Source organism: Halichoeres trimaculatus, unplaced genomic scaffold (assembly GCF_033239565.1).
Source record: "Halichoeres trimaculatus isolate MK-OKI-2021-1 unplaced genomic scaffold, fHalTri1.1 fHalTri1_scaffold_11, whole genome shotgun sequence".
NCBI classification, from domain to species: domain Eukaryota; kingdom Metazoa; phylum Chordata; class Actinopteri; order Labriformes; family Labridae; genus Halichoeres; species Halichoeres trimaculatus.
This window is the reverse complement of record NW_027437189.1, coordinates 21,585,411-21,612,957: the sequence shown is the minus strand read 5'-3', so window position 1 is coordinate 21,612,957 and position 27,547 is coordinate 21,585,411. Positions and strand designations below refer to the sequence as shown.

Genomic DNA, 27,547 nt, shown 5'->3' with positions numbered 1-27,547 from the left:
CTGAAAAATTTGTATGTTTTTTAACTTGATTTACACATATAACCTGAATTGTCAGGTCTAATTTAAAAGAAGCGTGACGGAGAAATATAGTCACTGAATGGCTATTGCGACAAAACGGTATCCCAAGAGCTGCAAGTTAATTTTAAGCTTATGTGAAAAACATATACCTAGTCTCGCGATAATCACAGTAACTTCCAATGTGACGTCAGGCTTTGTGTATACACGTGACCCTGTCTGTCCAACCAGCTCTCAGCATTCTCTGTGCGAAGCGCGCGAGGAAGACTAGCAGACAGATGCATGTTCTTTTAGCCGTTTTAGACGTTCATCCACGATGGCAGAATCCGGCAAAAGAAAGCGTATTAGTTATGCAAGCAGCAGCTCACAAACGTGTACTAGCAATGATTCGGACAGTGAGAATGCCATTGAAGGACACGGTCGATATGTAGAGGGCTCCATACTTCGCCTCACCATGAAAAACTTCCTGTAAGTTACCGCTTTACCAGCTGCCAACGTCAGACCAGACAACTGGCTGCAAACCGAAACTTAACGGCTGCCAACTAGGATCGATATGACCATCCCTGTTGATTGCTGAAAGGCTAAGCGATTAGCACTCTGTATCTACTCTGTTAACTAAATCCACCTCATTCAGGATCCTGGCCATGTCTTCAAGAGCTGTCATTTAAATACAGAGAACTCATGACTCGAGGAAAGGATATGTTGTCAGGTTTAAAGTAAATAACATTGCTTCTAGATAAATGATCGAAAGGAAAGGTCGAGTCAGGTCATGATGGACAGAATAAATTCAGTCCAGTGGACTTGAGGACAACAACCCCCGGTGGCCTATTGTATGGGTTAGACCTAAACATGAATACATCCAGGTGTCAATTCATCAGTTACACCGTGTGTAAACTACAGCTTATCAACACTCATTTCTTCAGCACTCCCTTCAGTTTGTTCTGTTTTGATTGTAGATGTGAAACTTGTTTTTCTTCTCATCTGGTAGTCTTCATAACCTTTAATGTACTTTTTAGCAATGATATTCTTATTCATGAAATATGAGAACAGATAGTGATGTTTTACCAGGTGTCGACACTTTGCCATAAATCACTTTTTAAAAATGGTACATCTCTCTGGTGCTCTGACAGGACCTATGATCACTCTGTGGTGTACCCAGGACCCAATCTGAACATGATCATCGGGGCCAATGGAACTGGCAAGTCTAGTATTGTCTGTGCCATCTGTCTTGGTCTGGCAGGGAAAACTGCTATCCTGGGCCGAGGTGATAAGGTAAACTTGTGTGAAACACAACTATAGGTAGATTACCGGTAGCTATTAACTTGATAGGGTGCTTTTGAAAAAATGATGATTAGAGCCAAAAGCAGCAGCATGAAGTGACAAAGTCCTGCAAAGTCTTGTGCAGTTAGTTAAGAAGATCTTTTTTTATTTGAATGAACACAATTGTTTTTGTTTTGTTTTTTTGTCAGGTTGGGCTCTATGTAAAACGGGGATGTTCCAAAGGCTCAATTGAGATTGAACTGTAAGTTGTAAACTTTGAAAATACACACAGATGATGTTACTCTTTATATAGGAATAATGGGATACAATTTTGTGGCACTTTTTCTAAAATGAGCTTAATCCATTGGCACATATAGAATAATAATCTTGCTGATGAACCGTTTAGGCTTAGTTTAAGGATTTTAACTCTTTTCATTATTTCAGGTACAAAAGAGGTGGTAATGTAGTGATCAACAGGGAGATCCATGTGGAGAACAATCAGTCTTTGTGGATGCTGAATGGAAAACACTGCAACCAGAAAGCAGTTGAAGAGGAGGTCAGGGGTCTACAGATTCAAGTCAGCAACCTCTGCCAATTTCTGCCTCAGGTATGTATGTGTCACTGCACTGTAGGGCTTCAGACGCTCAGAGAAATAAAGATGAGGCTGACATTACATTTGCAAGGCAGAGATGGTTACATTTTCACCCATCTCAAGATCATATGTGAATATTATAATTTAAACTTAGATTTCAAACTTGTATTTTTGTGTTAAGATGTGGAGGACATACAACCATGTTATTTGTTTACACAACACCTCAGCTCAAGCAGTTGAGGCCTGATTGTTATGCATCTTGAAGGACTTTCCTCCCTCTTGTCCTCTTCTCAGTTGATGTGGTCTGTTTGTCCTCACAGGAAAAAGTTGGGGAGTTTGCCAAGATGTCCAAAATTGAGTTGCTTGAGGCAACAGAGAAGTCAGTGGGACCACCAGAGATGTACGGGTACCACTGTGAGCTCAAAAACTTTCGAAACAAAGAGCGAGAACTAGAGGTAAATATGTAATGTATTTTGACATACTGTCCTGAACTGTGGCTTGCACTACTTGTTTTTTTAATAGTTTAAAATTCAAGCATCACTTACAATTTAGGACGTTTTATTTGAATGCTTTGAAGGAGGATTAATGTCTTTTAAAGAACTAATTAAAGTGCTTTTGAAGGTATTTGCTCCATTTGTCTCTGTTTAAGCAGCACTGAAAACCAAAGAGCCAATTTTTGACTTACAGCATTATCTGTATCTCGATTCTCTTCAGAATATTGTAAACGAGAAGGTTAGTTTCCTGGAGAAAGCCAAGCAGAGGAATGAGAGGAACAAACATGACATGAACAGGTACTACGAAAGGAAGAGACATCTCGACGTGATTGAGTTGTTAGAGAAGAAGAAACCATGGGTGGTAAGTGGAAAGAGTGGGGAACAGATAAACACAGCATGTTTCCAGGCAGATACTGAATCTGTGTGCAATCTGTGTTATTCTGACTCTTCTTGTCTGGTAACAGGAGTACGAGACCACCCGTAAGGAGCTTGAGGGTGTGAAAAAGGAGCGAGAAGAGGCCAAAAAGCATCTCTCTGGCCTGAGGCAGGCCCAGGCACCCATGCTGAAGAAGATCCAGCTCATTGACAACCAGCTGAAGCCTGCTGAGGCCCAATTAAAGGCCAAGGTGAAAGTATTTTCAATCCAACAAGTTTGACAGCAAAAAGGAGAGATATCATACTACTTATCTGTAAATGTATATAATTATAAATGTTTGCTGTCCTTTTATGAAGGTACCCATTTACCTTTTTGCTTTTAGACAGCTGCTATTAAAGAAGCCTCTCTGAAGTGCAAACAGAAACAAGATCTGCTGGAACGAAAGCACAAAGAGGTGAGACTTACTTTCTCTTGGTTCATCTCTGCAGCCCTAAAAACCAATAACACTTTATTATAGTCACAACAAAAAACAAGAGCAGAATTTGTTGTTACAGTTAGTGTTTCAAGTAGTGGCTTGTGAATGAACATGACACGAAGCATACATGTGCAGGCCACTTGCAGTTAATGAGAAACTTCGACTTTAGCTTTTTTTAAGATCTTAAAGAAAATGTAACAGATTTGAGCTGATTTAACAATAATGTGTTCCAAGCTTTGTATCTAACAAGGAGGAGAAGGTAACATATATTTTCACAAAGATGCTCATACAGTTTTCTTTTAATATGAGTAATACACGCCTGTCTTAGTAGAGTTTGTTTTGTTCTTCAAGGTGTTTCCCACAGCAAGTGATAAATCGTTCTGTTTTTTCATGAACAGATAGATGATATTAAACAAAATCAGAGACTGAAGCAGACAGAAGAGGAAGACCACCAAAAGCGAATCAGCAACACCAAACGGACCATTGAGGACATGAAGGCAGAACTTGCCAAGATTGCAGACCAACCAGATGTGACACCACGAATCAATGAAGTCAACTCTGAGCTGAGGCGCATTCAAGTTGAGAGATCCAAGATTGAACTGGAGAAGTCTGACCTGCGCAGGGAGAAGGACAACCTCCGCGCTGAGGCCAGAAGTGAGACTTTCACAAAAACTTAAGAGATTACATTAACAGAGATTGTTCTATTGGCATAAAGCTGCTCACATACTCTAATACATATTTAAAGTATGAGTCAAAGACACAAAAGAGACTGTTCAGAGTCAGAATACAGAACAGGGGTTACTAAGGGCTTGTTTGTGTTTTTCAATCCCCAGTGTTGGAGAAGAAGCTCAATGACATGAACAACATGATGAATGCCAAAGAAGAGAAGCTCCGAAGCCGACACAGAGACACACACACTGCCCTCCAGTGGCTCCGGGAAAACAAAAAACTGTTCAGTGGAAATGTCCATGAGCCGATGATGCTGGTGGTGAGTTACTGTCAAACGTGAGGAATTCTTAAGTCCAGCTGAACCTAAAATAACTCAAAACTAAAATGTGGACAAATATTTATATATGTTTTAATTATTGTATTTATCATCAATCACACCGATGACACCCTGAAGTCATAGCTGTATATAAGCTTCTGAACAACAGAAGCTACAACACTGTTGTTAGTAAAGAAAATGTTTATGTTAAATAGGTACAGCTATAGACAAATACTGCTCATGATAAACCCATTAAGATTCTTAGGGCACAGTAACACTAGCCATTCTAATGTACATCAGCGCTGTCTTACCCCTGTCAGCGTCCTGTGACCCGAGATCTGGTGCGGTTTTGGTCTAGACGAAAGTAGTCCGGCAACATGGCTGGGGTCACGAAAATAAAGCGTTTTTCCTCTCAAAACATATTGTGTTCAAAAGAGTGATAAATTTGCATCACAAAACTGCAAACCGGAAAAAAGTCAGACTCCGTTATCGATTGGCACTACTTTCTGGTGCGTATCACTGCGTCGCACGATGCATCCAGCTGACCGGCGTGTGTTGTCACCGTCATAACAACTTAAAAAAGTTAACGATAACATGTCTGACTACGACCCTGATGAAGATGACATTACATTTAGCACAGAGCCAAGGGGATATCTTTATGAACCCAAATATACTGATGCCGAAATTCGTCAGATGGAGTTAGAACAGGTGGAGAGAGAGACGATCACAGTCATGTCGCTCCTGGAGCCACAGCTGGAGCCGTGAAAAAGAGAGAGAGTGACAGACAAATGGTGGTGCACTTGTCAGAAGTATGAAGTTATGCCGAAAGAGGTGGAGTGCTACTGCTTTTTTCACGTACCTAGATACGTGAAAAAAGCTCTGTAAGATACCCTCATTCAGTAGTGCAGGGAAGTCATTATCGTTTGTGATGCAGACAGAAGCTGCAACGCTGGCCTCCTCATCAATTGAAAGGTCTTGCATCTGTGGCATGATGAGGTTCCATTCGTGGCAGCAGTAGCACTCCACCATTTGTCTGTCACTCTCTCTCTCTTTCACGACTCCAGCTGTGGCTCAAGGAGCGACATGACTGTGATCGTCTCGGCGCAGTGATACGCACCAGAAAGTAGCGCCAATCAATAACGGAGTCTGACTTTTTTCCGTTTTGCAGTTTTGTGATGCAAATTTATCACTCTTTTGAACACAATTTGTTTTGAGAGGAAAACGCTTTATTTTCGTGACCCCAGCCATGTTGCCGGACTACTTTCGTCTAGACCAAAACCGCACCAGATCTCGGGTCACAGGACGCTGACAGGGGTAAGACAGCGCTGATGTACATAACTATAGATGAGGATGCCATACAGGTTCATGTCAAAAAATCCGAACTATCCCTTTAAGGCACACACATTGCCCGCCAATGTCATCCTGAAGCGTTTGCTCCTTGTCCACGACCCAATTTTAATACGTAATTTGTAATGTAAGTGAACTCTGCACCTGAGAATATCCTCTCTACGCTGAAACTGAAAAAAAGAATGAGTGAGATGAAAAGAAGAAGAATTTCATGAAAGGTGAATTGGAGGTGCTACTTACTGAAAATGTGCTTTTTGGCACGCTGTCCCCCAGCATCAGTTTTAAACACAAGGGGAGTGAGTAGGAGAGTGTGTGTGAGTGCAGATGTGCATTATGGAAAAGGCTGCTTAAGACATTTCCCACTTTACGCATGGGGTTATTAACATGAGGACTTTGCACACAGAGACGATCAGTGGCTTGTTTGAAAGATCTTTAGCTGGAGCGTAGATGGGCTGGAGCAGTGTTTCTCAAATTGTGGTCCGCAAAGACCATGAGGAAATTGTTTTTTTTTAATGGAACATTCAAGAAAAAAGAGGGGATGGGGGTGCAAGTTGTTCGGTTACTATGCAAATTAATAAAATCTACAGAAATTGGTTCATATAAGTGTTGAGTAATTTAATTTAATCTAAGCACTTAAGTATTTAAATACTGGAAATTTTAAGTATTTTGGAATAATGTGTCAGTAATGTAGTTATACTCACATTTTATGGTCCAATTTCTCCATCATTCTAAGAAAAAAAAAAAAAAAAAAAACAATTAGGGACTAAGTGCACTTTTTTACTCTAGTCACTGTTATTTTGAAAAAAACTTGTTCTGAATAGAGGGAATTAAAGAAATAAAATATATAATTTTAATCGTAAAAATAATTTGCGTATAATCCATTTTCAAAACAATTTTTAGTTGCAGCCATAGCAAGTTGTAACATGTATGATTGGAGTTTATAGTATATGAGTTTGTTCTCTGGGGTGTTGTTCTGGGGCTATTTATCCCATGGTGGTCCGCAAGAGTTTTCTGGGTGGATAAGTGGTCCTTGGTCTGAAAAAATTTGAGAAACACTGGTCTAGAGGTCTAGATTGCACTCTTGCCGTCAAGCAGGCGGCCTGGGTTGAAATCCAGCCTGTGGCCTCTCACCCGCATGTGAATTCCTGCTCTTGCGCTGTTTGCTGCTCTATTCATTGTCCTCTTTAAGGCATAAAAGCTTAACAAGTTAAGAAAAAAAGATTGATCTTTAGCTTTAATTTCACCAGCAAAAAACGGCAAGTCACAAGCTTTGTGTGTGTGTGTGTGTGTGTGTGTGTGTGTGTGTGTTAGTTGTGTTAACTGTTTCCCAGCATCACCTCTATGTGCTGCCAAAGAATCAATAGATGTAGAAACGTATGTATGCCATCCATGAAGTTGGCGTGAGGCGCCGCATATATACACGGTCATTCACTCTTGATACATCTGAACTTTGCTGTGAACAAGAGCGTACGCCATGTTTTTGTGCAAACATACTCTTTGTCCATGTTCTAGATTACTCAAACTATAAATGAGGCTTCAAGCAAAGTGAGAAAAATATTCTTAACACTGCAGAAGCTCTTCTGGTTTGACAGCTGTCCACAATGTGATTTGGATGCTGTTTTGATCTCTGTTGCAAATCTGGCAGCTGATTCTTTTCTCGATCCTCAGATTAATGTGAAGGAGCACCGCTTTGCTAAGTACGTGGAGAACCACATCGCCTTCCATGATCTACGGGCGTTTGTTTTCCAGAGAAAAGATGACATGGAGAGGTTTATGGCTGAGGTACAGACATCCAGAATTTTTGACTCGTTTTATTTATTTATTTTTTGAACACCTTGTTTAAAAAATGGAAGAAAAGCAAAAAATTAAAACAAGTTAATAAGTTAGCTATCACAGCACATTTACTGTTGGGACTGGAGGAAATTCTGTTGATAAATCTGATCATCATATAAGGTCTTGTCTGGAGCATTAAAAGCCTCCTGATGAAAAGTTCTGTAAATAAATCCTTACTTCGTGTGGATCTGCATTTTTTATGTTTCAATCTGTTCTGACGTTCAGGTCCGAGACAAAAAGAACTTGAAGGTGAACGCCATTTCTGCTCCTGAAGAGTCATGCTCGGGGCGTGAACCATCCAGAAATATTGAGTCTCTGAGGTGAGAAAAATTTGATTTAGTCCAAGGCTTAATGACAATGAAAAAAATACTGTGTTTATTTAACTTGAAGGGACTGTGTGGAAGAGTTTAAAAAGCTAGAGTTTTTCTGGGGTAAAGACTCCATTTCCCATGAGCACTTGCCCCCACTGTCTTGAAAACAAGACCCTTACAAAGGTATGGATTTGGTTTGAAGCTTATAATAGGAGATTTGATCTTCTTTTAAACACTACTTTTTGTTGTTCAAAAAGCAAGTCCTCACAGCCCCTTTAGCTTCTTTGAGTACATTTGAATAGAAGTGTTCGATCAGCATGCTCTTGTTTCTACATGTCATCTCTATGTAGGCGCTTTGGTTTCTTCACCTACCTGCGGGAGACTTTTGACGCACCGGATGAGGTGATGAGTTACCTCTGTCAACAGTACAGGGTGCACGACGTCCCTGTAGGCAATGATCAGACTAAAGCCATGATTAAAACGGTATGCTCTTCTTCAAAGATGTTTTTAGAATAATAAAAAAAATATTAGATTTATGTTTGATTAATAATGCATTTCATTCTGTCTGACTTCATTTTACTTGTTGTACAAGTCTGCTAAGTTGTTTTTGACAGCTGCACATTGGTCTTTACATATTTCCCAGGGTGTCACTGGGGTTTTAAGAACTAATATTATAGTTTGGGATTTTGAGTGATTCACTTAATATATTCCAGATGAAGTTTTTATAAATGATACCGACAACCTAACCCCAGGCTTGGCCATTTTTCTTTTTACAGGTGATAGAGGAGCCCTACCTCAGAGTGTTGTATACAACAGAGGAGAGATACACATTGAAGAGGTCCTTTTATTCCAACAAGATCAGCACCAGTAACTCTGCGATACACCCCTCCCAGTACCTCTCCATCACAGTGGACGCTGAAGAGAAACGAAAGCTGGAGCAGCAGAAGAAGGTAGGCAGGGGCTCCTCATCTTTTACCTTGATCCAGTTCAATATGTCAGAGTAATTGTTTTTGGAGTTCAACTGTAGTGATAGTTTGACAGTTTTCTTCTTCTACTGCCAGGACTGTGAGTCCAAAATAAAAGAAATTGATCAGCGATTGCAAGCCCTTCAGAAGGAAGCTGCCGCGCTGGATCGGCAGGACAACGAGTTATTGGCAGAGAAAAAGCAGCTGTCTGAGCTGAAGGGTAAAAAGAGACAGCTGGAACAGAAAATCAGCACCAAACAGGACAGGTCAGTCTATATTGGTTACATTGGTTAAGTGTTTCTGTAGAGAAATGGCAGTTTGGTTGATGAAATTGTGCATGAACTGGTCCAACTCCAACTTCTATGTGTTTAGTCTAAGACAGATGGAGAACAATGTTATTGACCTGAAAAAAATTGAAGAGGACACCAAAGAGAAAATTGAAGCTGTCAATTCCCAAAAGATGGACATAGTGAAGGTGATGGTGGCCCAAATGAAGGTATGAATGAATAGAACCATTTCTTTTTCTCTCTTTCTATATGAGTGCTCAGCTCTCTGTACAGAATCCTCTTTTAAGAATCTGAAACACATGATCATTGGTGCTTGTTCTGTGTCATGCACCACTTGATATCTTGTTCAGGATCAGGCCCTTAGCTTATCTTTGGCTATCTCTATGTCAATAAGTGTCTTACCACCTCACTGTTGTCCTTGTGTCTCTGTTGTCTCTAGCTAAGAGCCCAGCTGAATATAGAGAAGGTGTACTTGGCTCTGGAAACGGTGGGACTCACAGCTGAAAAGAACAAACTTGAGCACGACTGCAGAGAAGGCGCCTCTGATCTCAAGACCACAGATGTAAGTGTTTCACACCTACTTTGAGTGTCTACAATATCATATGGTTTCATCATCTGCCATGTGCTCTGTATCTGTCAAACACTGACCATCCATGGGTTCTTGCAGCAAAAATGCGGCCATCTGGAGCAGAGGAAGGTTCAACTGACCGAACAGTGCAAAGGCCTACTTAGGACAGCTAAGTCCATCTGCAGGATGCAAGCTGATGAGTCTTTACCTGCAGACCTGCGTAATGTTAGTGATGACTACACTGCATGTCATACTACTTGATGACACGACACACCCCTGCTACCTTTGTCACAAATATTCTTCTTCCTATGGGGTCCAGTTGCTGTTATACCGTGATATTTTCCTTGTGTTTGCGCAGGCTTTCAGCAAGCTGCCAGACACACTGGATGAGATTGATGCCATGCTGAACGAAGAGCGCTCCAGAGCAGAGTGCTTCACTGGCCTCAGTGAAAGTGTAAGTGCTCATGGTCAGCCAAGGGTTTTATATTTCTTGCTGTCTTACCAGTGTGAGAATGCTATGTGTCGTCTGTAGTTAAGACATTAAAAAGTTTTATGGTGGGGCTCGGTTTCTATTCTGTTATCACACCAAAGATGGCGCTTTATTATAGGTAACTTTATTGTTGTTTGTGCGTCTTATTTTAGTGAACTCTTACCTTCTGGGTGTAAATGTTTCTTGCGTTATGTATTTGTTTTGAAGGTGGTTGATGAATACAACAAGAGAGAGCAAGAGATTAAAAATCTGGAGAAAGAGATGGCAGAAAAGAAAAGCAACCTGGACGCTTATCGACAGAATATATCAGAGGTATATGATACATCACTGCAGTCATTCATCTGAGATTTTTATGAATAAAGAGGGTTCGGTTGGATTTTATTTTTTATTGTATGTAACATGACCATCCTCTGTAGTCCTATAAACAGTCCTGAAATTTTTCTTGTGTCTGTATGACAGGCAAAGGAGCGCTGGCTGGAACCACTGAAGCAGCTCGTAGAACAGATTAATGCCAAGTTCAGTGATTTCTTTCGCCACATGCAGTGTGCAGGAGAGGTTGATCTGCACTCAGAAAACGAGGTAGATATTTTTTTATTCCTCTGACTTTTCAGGATTTAAGGATGATGCCAGTGTGCATGTCTGTTAAATAGTGTAAGATCACAAGTCTTAGTCTTTCAAGCTATCACCAGTATTTGTTTAAGTGCAAAAGTGATGTTCTAACCAGCAATGACAAACTCTGCTAGATTTTTAATTTTAAGAGCAAAAAACACTTTTATTATCCCAACAAATAATTTCTTCCTGACATCACAGGAGGAGTACGATAAGTATGGCATCAGGATTCGTGTGAAGTTTCACAGCAGCACTCAGCTCCATGAGCTAACAGCCCACCACCAGAGCGGAGGAGAGCGCAGCGTCTCCACAATGCTCTACCTGATGGCCCTGCAGGAGCTCAACCGATGCCCCTTCAGAGTAGTGGATGAGATCAACCAGGTAATGTTCTTACACACACAAACACACACTTGGTGACACAACAAAAAAAAAATATTTTCTATTCCATTTGTTATTCTTTTATCCTTTCATATTCTTCTATTATATCATATTCTATTCTAATGTTTGAGAATCCAATGTTTAAAATTTTCCCAGCGTACAAGGTAAAAAGTACCCAATTTAAAATGTTACCAGTCTCCCGCCTGCTAAGGTCGATGTGACTGAGACTGTTTCTGTCCTTTGAGCAGGGTATGGATCCTGTAAATGAGAGAAGAGTTTTCGATATTGTGGTCCGCACAGCTTGCAAAGAGACGACATCGCAGTACTTCTTAATAACACCCAAAGTAAGTGTGTGTGTCCTGTGATGAGTGAGAATTGTGGGTTTGAGGCACTGGAGACTGACAGACTAAAGCTGTGTTTCCACCAGGTGGCTCTGTATCATATGACACACAATTACTAAAATACTTAATCTAGTTGTCCTACTTTTTTGCCACATTTCTGTCGGAGCTTCAGGTCTATAAGTGTAAAGGATGTGGCTGAACACTAAAATCTGTTGATTCAGAGAGTGAAAGAGAAGCAGAGATCACGCAGATTCATATCTTTCCCAACCTGATGTCATTTTATCTGTAATTAAATGAATTATGGATGATAAATGTACATTTTTATTAATATCAGAGAATTCTTTCAGGTGTTAAGGTATAAGTCAAGGGGAAGTCTTTTCAGGAAACATTCTTTCTTAACAATATATTTGTCTAATTTGGCAGAGATCTACGTGGCTCATGGCAAAAATTCAACGAGCCCCCAGTTGTCTAGATCTCACAAAAATGAAAATCAAGCTGTTCCATGGCATAGCCAAAACACATCCTATTTGAAGCACCCAAAGATATAGTTAGCGGCAGAAAAACAAGTATGATCAGAATCTTCTGTTCTACGTGACTTATAAAAACGAAATCATATTGAAAGCACACCAGGTAACATAACGTTACAAAGCAGCATTTAAAGAATCAAGAGCTATTTATTTCTAGTGGGCGGGGGGAACAACTCAACAACTGGTTTTATATCCATTTGTCGACTCAAATCACACATGTAGATATTTTTTAAAAAGAATAATGAAAATAAAAACAAAATGTTATTCCTGGCTTGAAATGTTTGATCTGCCTAAATTTGTTGGAGCATGTGAGTGTATGAGTGTTTGCTAAACTTGGGTCATGTTGATCTTCAGCTCCTGCAGAACCTTCAGTACGCAGAGGAGATGACTGTTCTTTGTGTCCACAACGGCCCCCACATGCTTCCCCCCAGCAAATGGGACGAGAAGGCTCTCATCAGGCGTTGTCTCAAAAGAAAATCAAAGCAGTGAATACAGCAGTGATTCCCCCAGGCCCACCTGTTTTCCCTGAACCCAGTTTTATTCCATGTCAATAAATATTAATGTCGATCAGTTAATTTAAATATTTTCTTTTTTTTTCAGAGAGATAAAGGCTTTCTAATTATTGGAGAGAAAATGTCTTAGTTTCTCTTTTAAAGACTGTCAAGAGCCAAATGTTCAACATTCATAAAACAAGTGTATAGAATTTTCCTGAGGCATGATTTAGTTATCAGAGCATTTTTTTTCCTCTTGTTTTTAAATGAAAACGTTTGAATGTTTTAACTTTCACTGAACTGTTCAAATGCTTGTGTTGGTATGGTATGTTCAAATAAATATTCTTTTACTGAGCTAATGGTTTATGTTTAAATTGATGAACCTACCTCATAACTGGCACCTGCTAAGTTTTGCTTTAATTTAATGTTAATAGAGTTTAAACTAAAGTTTCTACAAAAAAAAACCCTCAGGACTTGTATGGACAAAATAAATACATAACATTAATTTTCTATGCCAAAAAAAACGTTTTAGATTTTTTTTTTTTAGAATTTCTGAAAAAAAGCGCATATGTGTTTTATTTAAGCATGATACTTTGGCATCTTGAAAGCAGTTTTGTGTATAATTAGCAAAGTTGCATTGAATAGAAAACTTTCTTAAATATCTTTGTTAGATTAACTATATTTATACCACACCATGCAAACCATTTTCTCGTGTTCTATTGTTTACATTTATAACCTCATTATTTTAGGCGGATCACTTTACAGTAAACATTTTTTATAAAAAAAAAAATAATAATAATACAAGTAGATCAAAGAAGCACAGAATGAAATCATTTATTGATGAGACAGCGATGGAGAAAGCTTCATGTTGATGTTGTTAAGACTTTTCTTCTGGCTGGTGCCCATGTTTGAAAATACCTGTTGAGGAAAAAAAAAGAAAAAGATTTGTGTCAACATTTGGTTCACATCTAGTGAGGTTTGTGTCACTTAAAGTCTCCAGTTCTAACAGTTATTTTCTGCATTGCCACAGGATCACAATACATCAATACCTCATCTGTGCTTCATTTGATGCTGTACACTGAGCTCCTCTGTGGATCAACCCACATCCTTATGTTATTCTCTTGGTCTTTTTTTAGGAGGTCCTGTTTCCTGTAAATTATGAATTTAAAAAAGTATATGTATTAAATTACTACAGCCCAAGGAGAAGCCATTTATAGCGCGATAATGATTTTCTTCCAGGCTAGAAAACACCCACTTCTGGTCCTTAGAGAAAGTCTCATTCTGGTACAACATCTGATTCTTTTTCCAGAAGACGTCTTTGTGGTGATCGTAGATAGACTTCAGCTGGAAATCCAAGCTGTCCATTGGACCCTGAGGTAAACAAAACATAGTGCATTTATGGTAATTAGGTATCCTGAAATGTTTTGTTATGGGGTTTTATGCTTCCTTATTGTTACCTGGCGCTCATAATACACTCGGCTCTGTCTGGTGCTGGCCACTGTGGCTGTGTCATAAAGACGACTCCATGGCTCCTCGGTTTGTGCGATGTGTGTTGGTTTGTCATATGTCCTTCTCTGCACAGTTGGAGGACAAAATATAACAAGATTTACAAAGAAGTGACAGCATAATTGACTGTTGTGACAGGCTTGGTTGACAGATTAATGCTGCTAAGTATTATTTGATGTTATTCACCCTCAATGTTCACTTTAATAAGTTAATAGACTTTTAATTACATAGCTAAATTAAATTGGATTGCACAAGTAATTATATGTGTAATGAAAATGATGACTGAGCTCAAACATGGCACTAGAGTATTGCTTTAGATAAAAACACTAAGTACTATTTAAAAGTTTAGGGTACTTTGAGTGGAATATAGCCAGTTAGCTGGTAATAGTAACTTGAGTATGATTACACCGACTTTGTTTTAAAAGCTTGACTTGTTCAGATTAATGCCTGCATGTGGCAGGGTTTTCCTTTAAGCACTTTGGGGAAAAATTAAGTCTTTGAAACCAGACTGAATGGATCACAATTGAAAGTAAGTAGAAATATTTAAGTAGAACTTTATTTAAATATCTTTATAATCTCTGATCCCCCAATCCTTATTTGTAGCACTAAAGTCACATTTATAGCAACAAACCAACTTAATAAATGTACAGATAATGTTGGACAGAGAAATGAATTCAGCTCCAGCGTCCCTGTGGGAAAACTCCTGCCACTGAGGGCCCCCCACAGAATGATGCACCCACTAGATCAGGGGTCTGCAACCTTTACTTTCAAAAGAGCTGTTTTGCCTCAGCTCATGAAAGTCATTCGGGAGCCGCAAAATCTACTTTATCTTCGAATTAAGACAAAAAAAAGTGTACAATCAGGTGAATAATTATCTAAACAAGAAGTTTTATTGTTAATAAATTTGTACTTGTGATTTCTTAGTTTTTTATTTTTATCAATTTATGCATTTAATTTATTTGATTTATTCTTTAATAAATTTGCAAATCTAAGGAAAAAAGGAATTTGTAGTGTCATAGATTTTAAAAATTTTGCAAAATTTGGAAATTGAAAAAAAAAATTTGCAAAATAAGAAATGAATTTAAAAAATGTGCAAAATTTAAAAAAAATTGATGAAATGTCATAAATTTGCAAAAAAAAAACCTAAATAATGCAATTTCAAAACTTTGTAAAAACTTTCTAAAATTGCAATAAAAGAGGGATTTTTATAATAAAAAAAAAATCAAAAATTTGCAAAATCATTAAAAAATGTGGAATACAAGGAGCCACTGCAAAGGAGTCAAGGAGCCGCAGGTTGCAGACCCCTGCACTAGTTGTTCGCATAAAATGTTCCTTCAACCTTATGCTATCCTGAAATACATCTGCTTGGTATATAACGACTTACAGGTTACACAAGTTACTGTCAAACAAACGGTAATCATAGAGAAACTCACCTGCTTTGGCTTGTAGCCGCTCAGAGTCAGGTCATTCTCAAACTTAAGAGAGGGGAGGGGATCCCGACTCGACATATTTAAAAAAAAAAAAGGTTAACTTTTACGGACAAAAAGAAACTATGTCCGCTTTTTTGTAAATGTTGTTGTTCTCGTTTAAAGCCCAGCAAAAACTTTGCTGGAGGTCACAACCTGGTTTCTTAGCAACCACATACTTCCGGTCAAACCTTACAAAAGAAAACGTCTTTTTTTCGTGTTAGCTGACGGATTCTCAGCTGTGTGTAAAATACCCCAGTGCTGCGTTTTATTACGTTTTATTTTATAAATCTGCTCTCAATCTAATAGGCCTAAATGATTTATAAATCAGTTAAGAGCGTTAAATCACATCCTTTCTAGGACCCTGACTTACTCGAGTTTCTACGGATAACGGCTCATTACCACAGTAAATTTCAACGTACAACAAGCAGAAAAAGGGAGAAAAACGACCTATCCTGTATGATTTAACACTGTTGTAATCATACGCACCACCAGGCTTCAACACCTCTCAGTATTTGTGTACCGTTCAGAGTTAAGCCACGCCTCCAACGACACTGTTTGCACCTGAGGGCGCAGGTCAGCCTTTGGCTGCTTGTCTCCATCACTTTAGCACTAAGAAGGGACGATGCAGCAAGGCCGGATTCACCTGAGCTACCTTATGCTGGGGCTACTTTATGCTCAATCCTCTGCGGATTTGCCCATGTGCAAAGAGGTGAGGAAATACAATTTCTTTTATTTTTCCATCTGCCATAATCAGACTGGTGTTAAATTAATATTTCATTTGATGGGATAACAGTGAGCTAAAAGTGTCAGTTAAGTTTTAATGCAGCCATGAAACAATCTTGTTTCCCTTGATTTAAAGACATGCATATTACATGGCATTTTAAAGACAGCTGACTTGCCTCAATCAATCTTACAGATGTCTGAAAACGGAAGAAAACATATTCAGAAGCTGCTTTTTTCTCATTAAAGGAAAAACTCTATATGAGGAGATATGAATAGGTCTTGATATTTTAACAGGATGGTTACTCTCCCTCTCTGAACTATAGTGATCATTCAGGACTTCTTTTACTTCAGATATTTTGCGTGGAACATCAACATATGTTTCATGTTTGGATTACTCATCAGTCACTTTGCTCCGGCTTGGTTCAGCGCTTGTATTGTCAAAAGTACTTTTCCAAATCTTCTTTATGTTCTGCTCACTGCCAGGCTTGTTTCTATTATCCATTACTCTTTAAATTTGCATGACAACAGTCCTGTTTGATAATGCTCATCATTTGTATTTTATCTGCTGACTCAGAGTGTAATCGCAGTGTGTGGAATTAAGATATACTATAAAAGGAGAAGTTAGCATGAGAGAATGGTATCCCTTCAAGTTTAGACATTTTCAAAAAATGTATTATGATGGCTGCTGTTTTGGTAGCAGCGACCTTCATCACATGATTGTGTTACCATGCCAGTCTGATAGCCTTGAGCTACAGAGACCATCATGTCCTGTTACCTTGGTTTCCTTGTGTAAAAGATGTAATAAACCTGTAGCACTTCTCCAGTTTGTTGTATTTTTGAGGACGCCCCACCTGGAATCATGTTCACCTGACACCTTGAACACAGCTAATGTAGCACTAATGGAAAACACAGACCCCAAGAAGTGCTGCTACTGCCCTGTTTCTGTTAACCATTAATCCCACACGGCTGTGTGTGGGCTTGGATTAGTCCCATGAGTGACTTTCCACCTTAATTCAGAGGGTGTTCAATAAGATAACCTTTTCTGTTGAATCACAAATTATGCCATTAAAGGCGGGACGGTGTTTGAAGGTTTACACATAAAGGTGTCACAGCAGGAAAGAACAAATAGAGCAACAGCTTTGCACGTGAGCTAAATTGTCTCCGAAGTTCTGTGACAACACTAAAATTAAATGTTGACTAAAGGATTGGCGAATCAGCATCTCCCCCCCTTGGCTGAGTAAATAGACCCCGAGGGCAGCCAGCAACACATCCTTGATGAGTGAGATTGAAACAACAGTTGAGACAGCCTTCTGGGCAAACATTGGAGATGACTTGTTTGGAAAAGAGGCTTGCCTGGTTTTGGAATAAAATTCCTCAGGTATCTGAAAATCTATTCTCCAGAAATTCTGGCTCTCATTTCCTTTTAAAAACACACTGACTTACACGCTTATTGCCGTTAAATGTTTCACATGTAGTTCAGTTTTGTGTCTGATGCATGTTTGTATTCACATGAGTGTGTGTGAACCTCACACCTGTGTTTTTCCCCTGCAGTCCGACTATCACTTTGAGTACACAGAGTGTGACGTGCTTGGGTCACGATGGAGAGTGGCGATTCCCAACAAAGCGGACACCTGTACAGGTCTCCCAGACCCAGTCAAAGGCACCGAGTGCAGTGAGTTTCCATCAGCCTACTCATTTCATACATACCCCTCATTACGGAGTCGGTTACCTTTATGATTCCTGCTGGGCTGTCCACATCTTTTCAATTTACCTTTCAAATGAGGCCTCTCTTTTTTATCTCTATTTCTGCTCTTTATTTCCTCTCAAAGATTTCTCCTGTAGAGAAGGAGAGTACCTGGACATGCAGTCACAGCAGTGTAAGAAGTGTGCAGCAGGCACCTACTCTCTTGGCACCAGTGTGGCCTTTGATGAGTGGGAAAGCCTGCCGCCTGGTTTTATCACCCATGGGATAAACACAAATGGCTGGGACAGCCGCACTAACTGCTCTAAGTATGCATCCTGGTTTATATGAATCATTCAAATCTTATAGTTTTCATGTTGGTGTATTTTATGCACAAACCTGATTTATGTTCATGGTTGACAGTCTTGAGTGTTGTTCGTTTTTCTCGTACATCATGTTGCGCTACCTTTGTTTCTTTTGCACTAATCCCTCATGCCTGTAGCAAATTGCACCTTGGGGGGGATAAAATATGACTGATTTAGTTTTATCGAATCAAAGCTCTGCTCTCAAAATCTCATCTTGCTATTTTCTTTGCTGCATTTATCCAGCTCCACCTGGATCCCAAAAGGTGATTACATCGCCTCAAACACAGACGAGTGCAGTGCAACCCTATCCTTTGCTGTGAACTTGAAGAAACCAGGAACTGTGTCTTTTGAATATTTTTACCCCGACAACAGCGTTTACTTTGAGTTCTTTGTAAGTTTTTCCAACTGGGTGCTCATATTCACAAGGCTGTTGATCATAAAGAAGGTTGTTTGGTCATCCCTCGCCTGTTTCTCCCTCTCCTGTAGATTCAGAATGACCAGTGTCAGTCTACAGACTCTGGGAGCCGGTGGATGAGCATCTCTGAGAACGACTGGAATAGCTACAGGGTGTGTCTGACTGCAATTTTAGAGGCTTATTAAAATTGCTTTCATCAGATTGTAAATTGCTTGGGAGTCAATATAATAAGGATTCATGTTTGTTGTCTCAACCCCACTCAATGTGTGTTATTTCTTTCCTGTGCTAAGGTTGAGCTGAGTAACGGGAACAATGTTCTGTATTGGAGAACCACCACATACAGCCTGCGCGACAGCACTGTCAAACCTGTGCTTTTAAGTAATATTTCTATCTCAGGTATGCTATCCACAGTCCTGTGTCAGGTGCAGAAGTTTGAAATTGATATTTTAGTTGACTCCTCTGTGACAAGTTGATGGATGGTTTTCTTTCAGGGGTTGCCTACACATCCGAGTGTTTTCATTGTAAACCTGGCACCCACAGTGCAAAAGAAGGATCTGCCCGCTGTGCCCCCTGCCCTGCTGGATCATACTCCCATAAGGGTGCCACCGCCTGCTACCAATGTGCAAATGACACATATTCAGGTAAGCATGTTAGCTCGACTAATACTCTGTCAACAAGATATTTTATCAAACACAATTCATATGTGTGTTCATGTTTCCACACACTTGCATCTGTGTGCAAATTCTTCATTTACTGTATAGTTGGCTTTCCCCTGGATCTAATTAAGAAGATATAAGATCTAAGAGATCTAAGATCTTGATGTAATTTTTTCTTCATCTCACCCTGCTGTCTCCCCCTGCCTGGTTTTCTGTGATTCCAGAGGTTGGCTCTGGAAGCTGCAAACCAAGACCTCCATGTACAAACAGTGACTTCTTCTACACCCACACCCCCTGTGATTCAGACGGAAAGGTAAATTAGAAATTGGCCAATGCTGGACTGTCTCTCATGCAGGGTCGCTAAAGGTGACCACAGACAGAGATGTCACCTGGAACATCCTGCTTGCAACAACCTGTCGTGCTGATCAGATTTCTTTGAATATGAATGCACTGGACTGTTTGTGAGCATCACAGAGACGCTGGTTGCTTTCATTAATGTAATCATGACCGGTTTTCTTTGTGTCTCAGACTCAGCTCATGTACAAGTGGAACAAGCCAAAGATCTGCAGTGAGACTGTTACAGGAGCAGTAAATTTGCCAGCATCTGGGGAGAAGGAAACCTGTCCTCCATGTAACCCCGGTTTCTTTGTCACCAACTCTTCCTCATGTGAACCCTGCCCGCAAGGTTTCTACTCAAACGGAACAGGTGCAGATTTGATACACTTGATCTACTTTGAGTGAAACTTGATTTACAGCTATAATGCAGTGATGAGTCCCCAGCAGTAAAAGTCAGTAACATTAGCATTATTGAACAGTTGACTGAAGAGTAATACATCTATTGGATTATATAGATCCCTGTTCCAGCCCACAAACCAATGAAAAAAAAAATCTATTTTCTAATTAAAATCAGTGGTTACCAAAGCCAAACCTGAATAACATCTAGTAATACAGCTAGTTTTGTCATTTTGTGAAGGCTATGAATTAGTTTCATTATACAAGAGTTTGAAACTCTTTGAAGTAACCATAATGACAAACTTCAGAGCTGGTCCTTTACAGTCATATTCAGACTTAAACAAGGACAACAAGCTTTGTGATTGGAATACAAGTAGAGCACATTGATTGATGTGCAGCCTTTTATATTTCGAGAGTCTTCTGACTGTTGATCAGATAGCACAGCTTCATCTATCATAAAAATCCTACATAGACTTGGTCTGGTTACTCTACCAAAGGCTGAAGCTGATGACTGTCTAATCTGGGTCTGATTCTGCTCAAGTTTTTTTTCCCAAAACAAAGTCACATACCCAGCCATCAATATGTCTCAAGACGTTTTAAGATGCATCTTAAGACACATGTCTTGAGACGTCTTGGCATGTCTATAAGACGTGTCTATAGACATGGGTCTTAAGATGTCTTGAGATGTCTTAAGATGTCTTGAGATGTCTTAAAGAGGTAGTTAAGTGTTTTTGAAGTGGGCTTGTATGAGCTCCATATGGTCACTAATTGTATTAGCCTCAGTAGTAAATTTTCTCCTCTCCCTCAGTAAGACACCATTAGTAAACGTTTGTGACGCAGAACCAGTCCCAAACAGAGAAGTATTGTGCCAAGTACAAAAGTATTTTCTCTGCCAACAAGAAAAAAACAATACCACATCGTAAGAGTACACTACATATGCATATTTTTAAGTGAATTAACTTTTCAAAGATGTGTTTATCTTTGCCTAACTGACCCACGCCATATATTCTTTGTGTTCCATAACATGTCTTAAGCAATCTTAAGATGTGAATGCCTTCAAGACAAAGGAAGCATGTCTTAAGACATTCAATGTCTTGAAGACACTGAGTGTCTTAAGACATCTTAAGACATTCAATGTCTTGAAGACATTGAGTGTCTTAAGACATCTTAAGACACTCAATGTCTTGTGTCTTAAGACATCTTGAGACACTCATTATCTTCAAGACACAAATTGGTCCAGGTGCATCTCATGTTCTGTTCTGACATGTCTCAAGACATCTTCAAATTTTTGTCTTAAGGTGCCTTAAGATGTCTTGACATACAAACATGTCTTGAGACGTCTTGATTTCGTTATCAAGACATCTTGAGACGTCTTGAGACATATTGATGGCTGGGTATGCAGTGGTGGGCTAAGATGAGATCCGACTCCTGATGTTTGATCTTTGTTAAAAATACACCATTAGCAGTTTCAAACATGCATTTTAATCAAGCGTCTTGGGTTAATGTTTGCTGTGATCTGGCACTCTATAAAGGTTGACTGATTCATCAATCAATGTATTTCTGTTGTCTCTGATTGTTATAATGCACTGGCCAACACGTCTATGTTTCTCGAAGTTTTATATATGTTGTTTTCACTGACATAAGCATTTATTCACAGTTTGTGCAGAGTGTCCCGTTGGCACAGAGCCAGTGGTAGGTTTCGAGTACAAATGGTGGAACACAATGCCGAACAACATGAAGACCTCCATCCAGCATCAAGAGTTCAGTGACTCGGGACACAACAGTGGTGAGACTTGGTTGGAGTTACCAAAAGGACTGAAGTGTACTGAGTAGAACTGAACACTTGTAAAGTAATTCAAAAAAAGAAAAAGTGATAACAGAGAAAGCTGTAGAGTAAAACACTGTGTATCTTTCAAAGTCAACACATTGTTAAGGCTCTGTGATTCCCTGTAAGGGGCACCTGATCAATGAGAAAAACTGAAGATTTGTTTTAATGAGTCAAACTTTAGCTTTATTCCTTTTTACAGCATTAACTTTTGATGACTGTGTGTCTGCTCTGCCAGAACAACAGCAAATGATTGTGTTTCTGTCTGTCTCTCTGACAGCCTGGGAGGTGGCTGGGGAGTACATCTACACTACCCCTGGGGAAGAGGACAGGGACCACCTGACACTCACACTCCATATCCCAGGATACAGGTGAATTAAAGTGTCCTCTAAGTATAAAATACTCAAACACAATTTTACCGCTGGATAAGATGAATTAAGCATCGCTTTTCCCCCCACAGGCTGCCTCAGTCTGTGGTCCAGTATGGTGAAACAAGTGAAATCGCACGTATTACCTTTGTATTTGAAACCATATGCACAGCTGATTGCAAATTCTCTTTCCTGGTGGTGAGTGAAAATGTTATTTATTCAGACTTCAGTCCATGTTGAAAATAAAACTTCACATCTGTGAAAATACATGACCCTATATTTAAGGAGTGAGTGTTTTCCCCTGCAGGGCAGTAACGAGTGGAGAAATGATTTGGTGGAGCGTTGGACAGGCAGCAACAGGAAACAGTCGTACTCCTACCTGATCCACAGAAACGTGACCACTAGCTTTATCTGGGCTTTTCAAAGGACGGATGAGTACAACACGGTGAGTCACAGTCATTGATCAAAAGTGATCTTTTGAGTGTAACTGACACAACCATTGAAACAGAACGATGGGCTAAATCAACTGAAAAGATGTTTCTTACATTTCCATGAATGATTTTCAATAACTGTGATATATTAAAAAAAAAATCCATGGTGAGTTTTTTTTTTTTCATGTAAGAAGAGTGCACTAGAATTGATTTAATTATGCTGTAAATGTGTTTACCTAACATGCTTTTAGTGTTAGAAATGATCACTTTGAGTTGTTGTGCTCATATGAGCTTTTTGATGCAGTGGTTGCTTTTGCACTGAACTGTAGAGGGCAGCATTGATTGTGATGAGCTTTGTATGGCTGCTTTATAGAAATAGGAAAAGCTTTTTTTTAACTTTATTTTCTACTTCAAGTAAATCAGTTATGTTACCTTGTTTTGTCTGTATTTCTCTTCCCACAGGGGAGGAAATATAGTGCAGATGTTGCAAAGATCTACCTCATTAGCATCACCAATGTTATTGGAGGAGTCGCCTCTCATTGCCAACACTGTGCCCTAAACTCTGCCCTGACTGGCTCTGCCTGTGTACCCTGCCCACTGGGACACTACATGGTCCGTGAGACGGGAAGGTGTATGAGATGCCCCCCGAACACAATCATCAAAGCTGGTCAGGCTGTGGGGGAGGCTGCTTGTATTCAGTGTGGACCAAACATGAAGAGAAACAAGGTAGTGTAAACCATATTGATTTCTTTTACATGAAAAACAAAACATCAAAAACAAAGAAAACTGTGCCATGTCCTATATTTTGTACTTTTTGTTACATAAATACCATAATTTCTCCAAAGTTAGAAGACAAAACGCCATCAACAAAACTCAAAATATCCAATTAAACATTTCTTCTATCCTAAGATTTTTCTTTTTTTTTGCCTGTTCAAATTCAAAAGTGAAGCCATCTTTCATCAATTTTTGTTTTGAAATGTTTTATCTGAAATTTTCCAGTTGGGTTTCCTCAAGCAGAACATGAGATTATTCCACACACTGTGAATGTGACGTGTGTTTGTGCATCCCTCCATCCTTCCAGGCCTACACAGCTTGTCTCAGCGACTGTACGTTGGACGTGCGTACAAAAGCAGGATCGCTTCTGCACTATGACTTCTCTCATCTGGCAAACATCACAGGCTTCCACAGCAGCCCCCGCTTCACCAACAGAGGCCTCAGATATTTCCATAGCTTTAATTTGGGCCTGTGTGGGAATGAGGTGAGAGACGTGATCTAGTTGTCTATGCTCTCTTTAGTGTAAACTTGAGTAGTTTAACTGGATATGTCGACTGGTCTTTTTTTTTTTCTTAAACCCTACTATGCTTTCCTCACAGGGCAGAGCACCAGCGACGTGTGTGGACAATGTAACAGGGAGTGGCAGAGAAGTCAGAGGTTACCTCTGCCAGTCCACAGTGTTTCCCTCTGACATTCGGAGTCAGAGCGTGGTATCCTCACAGCCGGTCCTTGTTGGTGACTCACTCATTGGTATGAAATGATTTAAAATAGATTTAAAGTAAGGGCTTACAAGTATATATCCTTTTCATCCAGGCTTCATTTGTTAAGTTCTCATTAAACTGGGAACTATTCTTTCCCACCAGCTCTGTCTATTTACTGAGTTATGCTACTATTTTACTACTATTGCTATTTTTTAGGTAAAACAGACTCATTAAGCTGATTAGATAAGATGTAAATATGAACACTGGGCTCTTTTTTAGGAAATAGTGGACAGAGACAGAATTACTCTCATAAAAGTTATGCTTAGTCGAACAATTTTTTACATCTTCAGGGCGCTGCGAGTTATTGAAATCTAGAAGAGAGGAAAGACTCATATCTTGCAAACACACAATATATTGTTTGTGATGGAGGGTTGCATAGAGGTAATGTGCTGTGCGGGTTTTCTAGTAGAAACTGTGCAAACGTCAGATATTTAACATCACTTTACTGCATCCCTATTCTGTAGGTGTGACGACTGAGACATCCCTGAATGGCATCTCCTCTCAAACGTGGCTGTTCCCCTCAGCGTCTTCCCTGTCAGATGTCATCTTCTATTACAAGTCAGTAAAATCATAACTTTGCATTTATGTGGTTTCACTCAGCCGTTGTGGGGCCAAGTCTTATATTTCTGTAATATTTGTCTTATAAATCAGGTATTTGATGCTAAAAGCTGGTGCCCTTTTCAGCAGTGATGTATGACTGAGAATCAAACACAGTCTTAACTTTACCCTGTTGTGGAAGTCAAGACCTCTTTGCTATGTTTGTTATTTTTATCTGTTTTTATATGTTTCCAGGTCAAGTGAAACAACACAGGCTTGTAAAGAGGGCAGGTCAGCTACCGTAAGACTGAGATGTAATCCTGCTGTGACAGCTAAAGACCTCATCACTCTGCCAAGGTAACTTTTTTTTTGAATAAGCACAACTGCCCTGACAAACACTTGTTGTGACACAGCTCAAATGTGTGTTGCTTTCTTTGGCATGTATACCAATCTCTCTTACCTTGTGTTGTTTCGCAGTAACTGTTCAGAGGGGACATGTGATGGTTGTACTTTTCACTTTCTGTGGGAGAGCCAGCATGCATGTCCACTCTGCACCAAAGAACACTACAGAGAGATTGTCAGCGCCTGCGTCCTGGGAATACAGGTAGTGCCCAGCGGGAAAATATTTACTAAAATAACTGTACTGCCAATAAACCACACATCCAACCCAGGTTCAGCTCTAACTTTGGTCCATAGCTCACTTTTATTTGTGATGCAGTTTTCAATGTTTATGTGGGGAGAATAACTTAAAAATGCTTATATATTTGGGTTGGCACTAAGCTCATCTGCACATGTTAATACAGTGAACAATTATTTAGCCAAGTAGCTTATTATGTTTCAGAGAAAGTTTGATACAACGACGAGTTGCTTTCCCAAATCTGAATGTTTTACAGTTAACAAGCTGGTGGTTGTAGCTTAATTTTTATTGGGCTGAGTTTCCCATCTTAGGCCTCTTTGTAAGAGAGCACTGGAAGAAAAACAGAAATTTCAAGCTTTCCTTTACAAAAAATAAAACAGAAACAAAAACAACAAAAACTTAACTAGACTAAAAAAAACCTCCAAACCACTGACAACATTAGCAACCCAAAAAAGCAAATCCTAATTTTGCCCCAAGCATACCAAACCTTGCATTTTGTGTGTTCCAGAGAACGACCTATGTGTGGCAGCAGCCTTTGCAGTGTTATGGGGGTGAATCATTACCAGCCCAAAAAGTCAGTGCCTGTGTGACTCTGGATTTTTGGCTCAAGTTTGGTGTCTCCACTGGCACAATTGCAGCTGTGCTGCTCATCAGTATCAGCTGCTATTTCTGGAAGAAGACGCGCAAGTATGCTAATGATTTTCTCATTTCTTTGGTGCTAAAGGCTTGATGTGTAGTACTAATAAATAAGATGAAGATCAAACCTGAACTATCAGCATTTAAAATTCCCCAGAGGAAGTTATGCTAACAGATGTTTTTTATGTATTTCTCTGTGCAGGTTGCAGTATAAATACTCTAAACTGGTGATGACCTCTGGAGGTAAAGAGTGTGAGTTGCCCACTGCAGATAGCTGTGCAATAATGGAGGGTGAGGATGCAGAGGATGACGTGATGTACCTCAACAAGAAATCCTTCCTCTATAAAATTAAGTCCTTTTCAAGAGAGGTCAGTTACCTTTTGATTCACTGAGCCGTGTACGAAGAAATGTTTCATCCTTTATGTTGTTATCACCATTATCACTTTATTTATCACGTATCATTATTCTGGGCTTTCAGAGGACATCCGATGGGTTTGACTCAGTTCCACTGAAGTCATCTTCACTGCGGCACAGAGAAGAGGACGACTCAGATGATGATTAATTCAGATCAAGAATAAGAAAAAAAAAACACCATGGAGGTGACGACATTTATGACTTGCAGCTCCAACAGATTGAGATGAAAAACAGGGATTAACTTTAAATTTGCTTTGCTTCTGAATATATAGGTAGTTTAGGGAGTTTCAAAATGATGTAGAGTGTCTGTTTTAGCTAGTATCACTTTAGGTTTCTATACCTGAGACTGCATTACTAAATCTCCATATTGGGGGTGTTGTTGTTTTTTTTTTTTTCAGAGCTTGATGGTTTCAAGATACATTGTGCACATTTTGCATGACCATGACCACTTTCTGACTTACTTTTTAACCAGTCTTTCAGTTTACTAAAGACTTACTTGTGTGACATTGTTAACATTTGTGATGACCTTTACTGCCGCACATAAGGTTATTAAATAAATGTGCTTTGTTTTGAAGAAAAGTCAGTTTTCTAACATTGTAGAATTACTTTTAATGCTGCCTTCAGGTGGTCTGCATGATATCATGTCCCAGAGCATGATTTTTTTAATATATATATTTAAGAGCAGATGTGTTTGTGATTGAGCAGAACTTTTGGTTACATTTGAAATATTTTTTTTTAAGTTTGTTGACTGAATAAACAGTTTCATCAAATGTGAGAAACACACATGAAATCTAACTATTTTGGTGTTGTTATATTTATGAAAGTAAAGCATGTTTTTACAGAAACACAATATTAATCATCTATTGATAATGATATCTGTTTTGTGTGAGTTTTTTTCTCAAATTGTTTAATAATTCAAACACATTTTAGCCATCATATCTTGAGAAGTGATTATAATTGCTGGCACTGTGTTTAGAAGAAAATCAACTCATTGTGTATTTTTGGTTTAGTGATAAATGCAAGTTATTTTAAACCTGCTTAATTCAAATAAAAAGTTGGAAAACAGATTCATCCTCAAAATCAGTTTTTATTTTTTATTTTTCATTTATTTGTTTATTTTTACGATTGTTCATGATTTATCTGTTGTTTTCCTCATACTCTGGGACTGGTGAAATCCTAAGACTTCTTTGAACTTTTTTTGACAGCTTCTGCCTTTAATTGCACATTTACTTAATATATACTGTTTTTACATATGAGGTTTTTTTTCTGCAAT

General features: G+C 39.2%; 3 protein-coding genes across 3 annotated transcripts; 2 read left to right on the top strand and 1 right to left on the bottom strand.

Moving 5' to 3' along the window:
* Positions 1-232: 232 nt before the first annotated feature.
* Positions 233-12,578, top strand: smc5 (structural maintenance of chromosomes 5). Its single transcript, XM_074682470.1, has 24 exons — positions 233-483; positions 1,146-1,287; positions 1,485-1,537; positions 1,720-1,882; positions 2,188-2,322; positions 2,582-2,722; positions 2,826-2,987; positions 3,120-3,191; positions 3,611-3,866; positions 4,046-4,200; positions 7,213-7,326; positions 7,603-7,697; positions 8,039-8,171; positions 8,465-8,638; positions 8,750-8,919; positions 9,026-9,149; positions 9,380-9,502; positions 9,608-9,733; positions 9,867-9,962; positions 10,206-10,310; positions 10,458-10,577; positions 10,809-10,988; positions 11,234-11,329; positions 12,208-12,578. The coding sequence occupies exons 1-24, from the start codon at positions 332-334 to the stop codon at positions 12,340-12,342; spliced, it is 3,222 nt and encodes a 1,073-aa protein (XP_074538571.1). The 5' UTR covers positions 233-331; the 3' UTR covers positions 12,343-12,578.
* A 626-nt stretch (positions 12,579-13,204) lies between these two features.
* On the bottom strand, positions 13,205-15,467 carry cfap276 (cilia and flagella associated protein 276). The gene is made up of 5 exons (XM_074682308.1): positions 15,284-15,467; positions 13,802-13,918; positions 13,600-13,715; positions 13,394-13,493; positions 13,205-13,262 (listed from the first exon to the last, which is right to left on the bottom strand). The coding sequence occupies exons 1-4, from the start codon at positions 15,356-15,358 to the stop codon at positions 13,406-13,408; spliced, it is 396 nt and encodes a 131-aa protein (XP_074538409.1). The 5' UTR covers positions 15,359-15,467; the 3' UTR covers positions 13,205-13,262; positions 13,394-13,405.
* Positions 15,468-15,642: 175 nt separating this feature from the next.
* elapor1 (endosome-lysosome associated apoptosis and autophagy regulator 1) lies at positions 15,643-26,887 on the top strand. Its single transcript, XM_074681754.1, has 22 exons — positions 15,643-16,028; positions 17,594-17,714; positions 17,872-18,052; positions 18,332-18,479; positions 18,575-18,655; positions 18,794-18,899; positions 18,995-19,144; positions 19,384-19,472; positions 19,688-19,865; positions 21,549-21,677; positions 21,997-22,087; positions 22,177-22,282; positions 22,392-22,529; positions 22,978-23,241; positions 23,597-23,773; positions 23,889-24,039; positions 24,515-24,608; positions 24,843-24,944; positions 25,065-25,191; positions 25,733-25,911; positions 26,063-26,228; positions 26,339-26,887. The coding sequence occupies exons 1-22, from the start codon at positions 15,942-15,944 to the stop codon at positions 26,420-26,422; spliced, it is 2,949 nt and encodes a 982-aa protein (XP_074537855.1). The 5' UTR covers positions 15,643-15,941; the 3' UTR covers positions 26,423-26,887.
* The last annotated feature ends 660 nt before the right edge of the window (positions 26,888-27,547 follow it).

What these genes read in the sequence shown, in the direction of transcription:
- elapor1 (XM_074681754.1), top strand. Translation starts at nt 15,942, where the DNA reads ATGCAGCAAGGCCGGATTCACCTGAGCTACCTTATGCTGGGGCTACTT. An exon ending in CTCCATATCCCAGGATACAG is followed by an intron (nt 22,088 to 22,176) that starts GTGAATTAAAGT and finishes TTCCCCCCACAG; the next exon opens with GCTGCCTCAGTCTGTGGTCC. An exon ending in TTCTGGAAGAAGACGCGCAA is followed by an intron (nt 25,912 to 26,062) that starts GTATGCTAATGA and finishes TTCTCTGTGCAG; the next exon opens with GTTGCAGTATAAATACTCTA.
- smc5 (XM_074682470.1), top strand. Translation starts at nt 332, where the DNA reads ATGGCAGAATCCGGCAAAAGAAAGCGTATTAGTTATGCAAGCAGCAGC. An exon ending in CCTCCGCGCTGAGGCCAGAA is followed by an intron (nt 3,867 to 4,045) that starts GTGAGACTTTCA and finishes TTCAATCCCCAG; the next exon opens with TGTTGGAGAAGAAGCTCAAT. An exon ending in AGAAATATTGAGTCTCTGAG is followed by an intron (nt 7,698 to 8,038) that starts GTGAGAAAAATT and finishes ATCTCTATGTAG; the next exon opens with GCGCTTTGGTTTCTTCACCT.
- cfap276 (XM_074682308.1), bottom strand. Translation starts at nt 15,358, where the DNA reads ATGTCGAGTCGGGATCCCCTCCCCTCTCTTAAGTTTGAGAATGACCTG. An exon ending in GCGGCTACAAGCCAAAGCAG is followed by an intron (nt 13,919 to 15,283) that starts GTGAGTTTCTCT and finishes CCAACTGTGCAG; the next exon opens with AGAAGGACATATGACAAACC. An exon ending in GAGTGTATTATGAGCGCCAG is followed by an intron (nt 13,716 to 13,801) that starts GTAACAATAAGG and finishes TGTTTACCTCAG; the next exon opens with GGTCCAATGGACAGCTTGGA.